At 49.3% G+C, this 9,619-nt stretch overlaps 1 protein-coding gene across 1 annotated transcript in view; it reads right to left on the minus strand.

Annotated features, from left to right (window-relative positions):
• Nucleotides 1–9,273, minus strand: part of OIT3 (oncoprotein induced transcript 3) — a 49,142-nt gene extending 39,869 nt beyond the window's left edge. Inside the window, exon 1 of the mRNA XM_082269282.1 lies at nucleotides 8,999–9,273. Within this exon, the coding sequence (XP_082125408.1) occupies nucleotides 8,999–9,056 (58 nt within the window). The 5' untranslated portion in view covers nucleotides 9,057–9,273. The remainder of the gene's footprint in view (nucleotides 1–8,998) is intronic.
• Nucleotides 9,274–9,619: the final 346 nt, after the last annotated feature.

The raw sequence follows: 9,619 nt of genomic DNA on the forward strand, positions 1-9,619 counted from the left end.
CCCCGAAGGTAAGAGGTTAAGAAAAAGGGTGAAGGTGGGTTGGGTGACGAGCCGAGCAGCAGCAGGCCGGTATAGGGGAGGGGCGGTGCTATAAAGCCCGCTAGCTCCTCCCACAAATACCGGCCTGCGGCCGAACACTTGTGGTCGGTAAATTAAACGTACACCCTAGTTTAGAAAGTCGGTGTGGTGTGCCTGAACCGACGTTAGGGGGGTAGCCTGTAAATTAAGAGGGCAAAAAAGGAAGCGAACAACACACTTTATTCATAACAACTTCAAGTCACAAGCCTACAAAAAGCTAGTCTTAACTGCTTCTCTGGGTGAGGAATATAAACCTGGAAAGCGTCAGACTCCCACCGACCAAGCCTTTTGATGATGTGGCCTGGCGTGTTGTTCCCGGAGGCAGCTGATGCTGCGCCTATCCGAAAGGAGTGGCCAGAATGCGCTGCAGGGTCCCAACCCAGTCTGATGCATAGAGTTCGGATATAGAATATGAATTTGGACGTGGTGAGGGGAACGTCCAGCAGCGTGAAAAGCGGAGCGTGGCTGGAAGATTTCAGGGTCTGAGCCACAAAATTGTCCAGCACTTTGACTGGACACCAATGATTCCCTGATGGGTAAAAAGGGATGGTAACGGGGTGGCCCACCTGCCTGGTCTTGGAGCACCGGAGTGACAAAACATAGTGATCCCCCCATTTGACCAGATCACGTTTGAGGAGACATGAGCGACCCTCCGCTAAGGAAGCTACCGTAAACTCCCCGGGCCTGAGAAAGCCATAGAAGGCCAGATACATGGCTGTTTTTACCACTGAATTTGTGAATGGCTCAAAAGGGGCCGTGTCCAGCAAGTCGGAGAGAGCCCGGAATTTCTCCCCATCTATAGGCAACCGCCTGACCGAGGTATGGTGATCCACTTTACCAATACCCTTCAGGAGGTTCTTTAATGGATATGCCCTGAGAAAAGGTGATGAGTTTGGCTGGTGCGTCAGGACATGGTGTTGAACACCAGACAGGTACAGCTTGATGGTACTGACGGACAATTTAAGCTGGAGGTGGCAAAAGGCAGCGAAGGCGACCATTGTCTGAACTGAGTGGTCGTCCAACCCAAATTCCACTGAAAACCTTCGGAAGATGGACATGGCTCGGTCATAGGCCTTCCTGGTGTTGGATGACAGAGCCATCCGGGCCAACTCCCGCCCATGAGCCAAGATCCGGGCTAGTCCAGGACTAGTTCCTCGAATTCCAGGGTCCGCGTGGGGCATCTGTCGGCCGTCGGGTGGAGGTTGAAGAATACCTGCAATTTAGACTGGGAAAGAGCGTCAGCGGCTGAGTTGGAGTGACCCGGGATATGCTCACAGTAAAGAAAAAACTGGAAGGTGGCTGCTACCAAGGTCAGCCTGCGAACCAGCCTCATGATGGTCAGGGATGACGACCGGCCTTTGTTAATAATGTCACAGGCAGCCTTGTTGTCACTAAAACACTTAACTGCCATCCCTGACCAGCACCTACCCCAAGTGACAGCTCCCGCTACTATAGGATATAACTCAAGGATATAACTCAAACAAAGCTGAGGTCTCCTGGAAAGCAGGTAAGGCAAGTGACTCAGCCGGCCAACTATCCCTGAACCATGAGTCCCCAAAGATGGCTGCGAACCCGGTATTGGCGGCCGCATCCGTCCAAAACACGGGGGACTGGGAAGAGATGGGCAGGATGAACATGGAGATACTGTTCCAGCTTTCCAGGAACTCAACCCACATCGCCAGGTCCGCCCTGGCAGGGGGATCCAAGTGGGAGATGACGCCCTCCGGAAGACCTGGCAACAACTGCAGCAACCGGGAGATGAAGGACCTGCCCTGGGGGATGATGCGCATGGCAAAGTTCAATGACCCGATCAAGGACTGCAACTCTTTCCTCGAAAAAGTCCCTAGTTCCAAGAACCTGCCTACCACCTCACGAATGCATCTAAGTTTGTCCTCAGGGAGGCTGGACTGCATAGAGATGGAATCCAAGGTAATCCCCAAGAAATCTAACCTGGTGACAGGTCCGACCGTCTTGCCTGGCGACAGCGGGACCCCTAAGGTAGAAAATAAAGCCATGGTGCTCCTCAGACTGACTGGCGTGCAGTTGCTTCGTTCGACCAACAAGAAATCGTCCAAGTAGTGCAACACCGTGGGGCACCTGGAGATGTTCAGAAGGAGCCAGCAGAGCGTCTCTGCAAAGGTATCGAAGATCCTTGGACTGCTTTTGGACCCAAATGTCAGCCTGATGGCAAAATAATATTCCTCTCTCCACTTGACACAGTGAACGTGCCATAAAGAGGGGTGAATGGGCAGCAGCTTGATGGCGTTGGCTATGTCCGTCTTGCTGAGCCAAGCAGCCCTACCTGCCCCTAAAATGGCTTGGATGGCATTGTCCACGGTGGTATAGTGGAGAGAGAACTCGGCTGAAGGGATAAGGGAATTCAGGCTAGGGTTAGTGGAAGAATGAGGAGCCGACATGTCGATTATCAACCACTTTTTATTGGAGTATTTACTCGTAGAGATACCAATGGGGTTGGTGCGCCAGGAGGAGAAGGGGGGGCCGGGAAGGGGTCTAACATGAACCCCTCCTGCACTTCCTTACCGAGCAGTAGGTCCACCGACTGCGGGTCCTTCCTGGCTGACAGCAAGTTGGGACATTCCAATGACCCAGTGGGTAGAGACACCAGCACCGTGTGGAACCCTCCCGAGAACCCCTGAACCAGATACTCGACCAGGTGTGGAGACGGGTGAGCCTGAAGGTAAAACGCCAGCACCTCGATCTTGACCCCGGTTAGTCATTGTTTAGGGTTAAGCCTGGACGGACACATAGACTTGGTATGGGCCCTAAAACAGATGGAACACACATGAAGCAGCCTGCAGGCACTGAAACTACATGCCCCCCATTTAAAATTGTTACAAACCTGGGCCTTGCCCAAGTAAACGATAGGGCGACCCAGCTTGTCCCTAAGGCCCCGCAGTTCTGACCTGCCAGCTCCCCCCCCCAGGACCCCGGCCGGGGAGGATTCAGCCTCCATGGGACAAAGGCTGGCAGAGTGCGAAGTGGAGGAGCATGTGGCACAGGAGGGAGGCACCAAGCCTGCAAAGTGCCTACAGAACAGCTCGGTGTCCAAAAGACTCCAATCAACCCGTACATTGAATTGAGCCAAGGCCGCCACCGCTTTGGCTGAGACTGACTTGTGGAAGTCAAAAAAGGTGAAACCCCCGTATTTGTAACCTAGATCCACGACCTTATGCAGGTAAAGGTCCAACTCCTCCCGACGATGTGGGTAGACGGAACACAACACATCCCTGTAGATTCCGAAAGCCAGGACAAACTCTGGAATGGTGAGTTTTTTATTGAGCCTGGGGTCCCTGGCCTTCATAACTACGGACAAATCTCCGTAGCTGTAAACCTTATTTTCAACCATGTCCTGGGAGGCAATAAGGAGAGCCACCAGGTTTACATCCTTCCCCTCCAAGATATCCTTGCGGAGAGCTGGGGGGACCATGTGGGCCGGGGGGATGATAGGAGATACCGTAGTAGAGGGAAAGAGGGGAACTGGGGGCCTACCCTGAACACTAACGGGAGCTGGGGTCTGCACCGGCAAGGAAGGAGGAGGACCCCCCTGAGCTGGACTGGCGTCCTCCAGTTTGGACAGTCTATCGCCGATGGACTGCAGGGAGGATAGGATGGAGTCCAGGGTCCCTTGCATGGCTGACCCACAGCCCTGAGAGCTGGTGCCCAGTCCAGGATCTTCTGGATGTTCCGACATCAACCTAAATAGTTCCGCTTTCCTTGCCGTCGCTGGGAACGGGATACCCTTCTGGCGTGGGACCGCCCAGATCTTCGGGATGGTCCAAGATCCGTAGGAGCCCAGCGAAGATGGATTCCGAAGACCCCTGGGGGTACCAGATCTGACGGGGGTGCTAGGTCTAGCTGGCGTGGAGGGGGGAGGAAGATCCTTCGTCCAGGATGGCTCCTTGAGGCCCGCTGTTGAAGGAAACAAAAAATAAAATGCCCAAATCCGATTAACGACCGTAACGTATTAGGAGAACCACTGGCTGGCTAGCTAGAGCCCAGAGGCGAAAAACGTAACTACCCCGTGACAGGTGAGGCCCTGCTAGATGCCAAGCGGCCGGCGAGAGGCTCTACCTATGATTTGGGCGTGAGCCACTGACGTGGTGGCGGGAAGGTTGGCCTCTCGGGGACAGTAAAGAATCAAAAACGTGTGGTCGTGACAGGTGAGGCCCTAACTATAAACCCATAGAAGGGTGGAGCAAGGCACTAGCTATGGTTTGGCCCGAGGGGTGAAAAATCTCAAACGAGATTGGGAGGTTGGCCTCGCGGGACCGGCTATGAAGGGGGGAACTATAGGGCCAGCACCTGAACCCCAATCAGCCAGTTAACTCGCCCTACGAGGGGGGGGGGGCAAAACATGACAAAGAACAACACAGTTGAAGTGCCACAGCGAATAACAGTGCCTACGAGGAGGACGAACGACATGAAGTGTAGTATGTGCACAGAGGTGGTGACCCCTTAACGGAGCACTGGAACCAAATGGCATCCGCTGGTGAACACAGAAGGTGTGAAACGAGCCTGAAGCGTGACCGGCAGGGGCCTAACCACCGGTCGCATGGCCCGACAAGGTGACTAAGTGTGTGTAGGCCCAATGAGACGGAAGACAGGCCTAGTAGTGCCTATGGGCGACGCCAGAGTAGCGTCTGTGACGACTAAAATAAATGCGGAGCCGTGAGGTACACAAGGAACCTAAACCTGAAGTAGTACCTGATACCGGCATTGAAGGACATGATGTGAACCTGGAGAAAAAAGGCAAATGGTCAAAAGGCAAATGGTCAAAAGGGGGGGGGGAACCAAAAAGCCGCCACCCATGACCCCCCACTGGTAGATACATAACATGGAGACAGGAACAGAACGCATGCCCTGCAAATGCTAGTGAGACACCCCCCAAACCCCGGGCACCAACACCCCCCCCTTCCTGACAATGCAGCGCGACCCCCCCCATACAAAGGTAACCATGGTATAACAAGAAGCAGGCAGAGTAATGCAGGAGAACGTGTGTGATGGGGTAGCCGTGGCCTTGGCAGAGGCAGGCAGTGAGTGCAGGAGAACACATGTAACAAAAAGGTAGCCGTGGCCTTGCAGAGAGGCAGGCAGTGTGTGCATGAGAACAAATGTAATGACGGTAGCCGTGGCCTTGCTGAGGCAGGCAGTGTGTGCAGGAGAACATGTGTGAAGGAGGTAGCCGTGGCCTTACAGAGAGGCAGGCAGTGTGTGCAGGAAGATTGCCCCCCCCCCCCCCCATACCCTGCAGGTACCTGACCCCCTGCTGAACAGCGGGGAGAAGCAGCGGAGTAGAGCTGGCCGTAGCAGGATGTGCAGGCAGCGGCTGGAGGCAGAGGAGATGGGCTGGATGCAGCGGTGGACGAGCCTGGCACCGGCGAAGGAAGTGCTGGGATGCACAGTAGCGGTGGGGAACTCGGCGCCCGCAGCGGTGTTCCCTGCGTCTCAGGTCCCGACCGGAAGTCCGGTCCTCGAGCGGTATCCGGCCGACCTCAGGTGATCAACTAGAACACCTGACCAAGCCGAGTGACGAGCCGAGCAGCAGCAGGCCGATATAGGGGAGGGGCGGTGCTATAAAGCCCGCTAGCTCCTCCCACAAATACCGGTCTGCGGCCGAACACATATATATATATATATATATATATATATATAAACACACACACACAGTATCTCACAAAAGTGAGTACACCCATCACATTTTTGTAAATATTTTATTATATCTTTTCATGTGACAACACTGAAGAAATTACACTTTGCTACAATGTAAAGTACTGAGTGTACAGCTTGTATAACAGTGCAAATTGCTGTCCCCTCAAAATAACTCAACACAAAGCCATTAATGTCTAAACCACTGGCAACAAAAGTGAGTACACCCCTAAGTGAAAATGTCCAAATTGGGCCCAAAGTGTCAATATCTTGTGTGGCCACCCTCATTTTCCAGCACTGCCTTAACCCACTTGGGCATGGAGTTCACAAGAGCTTCACAGGTTGCCACTGAAATCCTCTTCCACTTCTCCCTGATGACATCACAGAGTTAGTGGAGGTTAGGGACCTTGCACTCCTCCACCTTCCATTTGAGGATGCCACACAGATGCTTAATAGGGTTTAGGTCTGGAGACATGATTGGCCAGTCCATCATCTTTACCCTCAGCTTCTTTAGCAAGGAGGTGGTCGTCCAGGAGATGTGTTTTGGGTTGTTATCATGTTGGAATACTGCCATGTGGCCCAGTCTCTGAAGTGAGGGGATCATGCTCTGCTTCAGTATGTCACAGTACATGTTGGCATTCATGGTTCCCTCAATGAACTGTAGCTCCCCAGTGCAGGCAGCACTCATGCAGCCACAGACCATGACACTCCCACCACCATGCTTGACTGTGGGCTAAACACATTTATCTTTGTACTCCTCATCTGGTTGCCACCACAAATGCTTGACACCATCTGAACCAAATCTGTTTATCTTGGTCACATCAGACCATAGGACATGGTTCCAGTAATCCATGTCCTTAGTCTGTTTGTCTTCAGCAAACTGTTTGGGGGCTTTCTTGTGCATCATCTTTAGAAGAGGCTTCCTTCAGAGATGACAGCCATGCAGACCAATTTAATGCAGTGTGCAGCGTATGGTCTGAGCACTGACAGGCGGCCTCCCGCCCCCCACCCCTTTAACCTCTGAAGCAATGCTGGCAGCATTCATATGTCTATTTCCCAAAGACAACCTCTGGATATGACGCTGAGCACGTGCACTCTTTGGTCAACCATAGCGAGGTCTGTTCTGAGTGGAACCTGTCCTGTCAAACCGCTGTATGGTCTCGGCCACCATGCTGCAGCTCAGTTTCAGGGTCTTGGCAATCTACTTATAGCCTAGGCCATCTTTATGTAGAGCAACAATTCTTTTTTTTCAGATCCTCAGATAGTTCTTTGCCATGAGAAGCCATGTGAGAGTTAGAGCGATAACACCAAATTTAACACACCTGCTTCCCATTCACACCTGAGACTTTGTAACCCTAACAAGACACATGATACCAGGGAGGGAAAATGGCTAATTGGGCCTAATTTGGACATTTTCACTTAGGGGTGTTCTCACCTTTGTTGCCAGCAGTTTAGACATTAATGGCTGTGTGTTGAGTTATTTTGAGGGGACAGCAAATTTACACTGTTATACAAGCTGTACACTCACTACTTTACATTGTAGCAAAGTGTCATTTCTTCAGTGTTGTCACATGAAAAGATATAATAAAATATTTACAAAAATGTGAGGGGTGTACTCACTTTTGTGAGATACTGTGTGTATGTATGTAAATATGTATGGAGGTGAAAATGTTTTATGCAGGTATGAAGAAGTAAGAACTAAAAAACAGGTCTGGAGCTCTTTTGGATATTAAAAACATAGCAGCTAGCACAATGCCATAATATATAGCATAATGATGTTTTGTGAGGTGTGAAGAAATGCTGTAAAGTAATAATGGTTTTCTTTTTTTTTTTAGACTTTTTTCCTTATATTTTCACCTGGTAAACCAGCTAGTAACACACCTTCTGTATTAGTGCCTCCACTCTGGATGAATAAGCACAGGAAGCACCATCATGCTGGCCATACACTATACAGAAAATCCTTCAAACTAATTTTCGAAAAACGAATACTCGGCCGTGAGAGCAAACGATCGTGCCATCATTAATGACCGATCCATTTTTTTGTTTGTTTTTTCACATATACCTAGTGCAAACAGTTTGGACGAGAAATACATTAACCTTTCAATTTATCGCTTGTTCGGCAGAAATTTTCCAAACTTAGTCTTTTTGGCTCAAAAACATCACAACTGATTACCGATTTGTGCCCATTAACTGGCTGAAAAATGAAAGAACTGTCCAAATGACCGAATGTGGGTCGATTTTTCGTATAGTGTATGGCCAGCATTAGACAGCATTGTCAGTCTGGGGGGCGAGTAGTGTTTTATGTACTAGCAGATTTAGATCCACTTGAACATTGAAGCCAAACTCCAGCTAATACTTTATAAGCAGTTGCAGACGTTTTTGTTCCTTTTTAAATAAAGGTTTTACATAAATAAAACTGGTCATTGTAAGCACCCCTGGATAAAGAGAAATTGGCTGCACACCACCACAGGACTGATTCAAAATAATTCCCTTAGAGCCGGTTCACACTATTACGACTTGCCAGGCGACTTGGTCAGCCTGGCAAGTCGCGCACCGCCGGGTCCATTGAGTAGTACAGGACCGGTTCTAATAGGAGCGGCACAAGTCGTTCTGACTTAGAAAAAGGGTCCTGTACTTCTTTGGGGCGACCTGGAGGCGACTTGCATAGACATTCATTAAATGAAGTCCGTTAAAGTCACGCCGAAGTCGCAGTGCACGCGACTTCACAGGTCGCCCCCGAAGTTGGAGCGACCTAATGTGAACGGAAACTAATGTCTTCAAAGCCAGGAAAACAAGACAGGACAAACTGTAAGCACCCCTGTCAGTGTTGAATTGTTTGTCTCTAACTGATGCATCTGCAAGGGAGCTTGCTCTTTTGAAAAACATCAGACTTACTGCTGGATCACCAGATTAAAATAGAACAAAGAACACCCAAAAAAAAGAAAACAAATACAGCCATCCCACCAACAAATTGGTAAGCTTCAACATAATAAATGTTTGTTTTGGGTTTACTACTATTCTAATCGATTTAACACCGCAATACAACATGCATTATTTGAACCATATAAATATTAATAATCACAGTTCATCATCACCAAACCCTTGGCACTAGATTCCTAAAAGAATGACATATGGCTTTCCAATAGAGCCATTTTTATCACAATACTGGCTTTTAAATACATTTATCAGCATCAGTAGACTGTATGAATGTTTAAATTTTACCAAATACATTTTAAAAGATGAAGCCACTTACCCAATGGAGTCACTGGGCTGAATCTGGAGTAGAAAAAGAAAGTCAAAAGAAACAGCATTGTAATAGCCTTTGTGCAAATGGGAAAATAGGACTTGGACCTTTTTGCAGAGTTTTAGGAGATGGTCTGCTTTCTCTCTAGATCTGCAGTGTATAGAAGATTTTGTTTTCCTTATTTATCGCTATGACCACTTCTTTATCATGTCCAGTGGACACATTATCAGAAGGAAGTTGATGAAATGGGCCAAGCCTCTGACCTTTCTAGCCAAGTTCTGCCATGTAAACAAGGATATTTTTACTGATTGATCCTCAAGCCTCATCCTCCCATTGTCTTCACAGGCTGGAATTCTGAAAATTATACAGGCTTATCCAAAGGGGAACACAGGGGATGGACTTTCAGGAGACAGCTCATTAAACCAAAGTCAGCCCTTCCGTTTGTCCAGCTAAATCACATGCTCGAAACACCTTCCAACTCCAATTTTAGAATATTGCCAGCCCCAAACTGTCCTTCTAATTTACCGTCAGGGAAGTTGGGGAAACATTTTTTTTTTTCGAATATGAACAGACTAAAGTTTACACAATGACACACTAATCTTAAAGTGTAACTTATTTTAAAAAATGAAG

This window comes from Pelophylax lessonae (assembly GCF_965119305.1).
Source record: "Pelophylax lessonae genome assembly, chromosome: 9".
Taxonomy (NCBI): domain Eukaryota; kingdom Metazoa; phylum Chordata; class Amphibia; order Anura; family Ranidae; genus Pelophylax; species Pelophylax lessonae.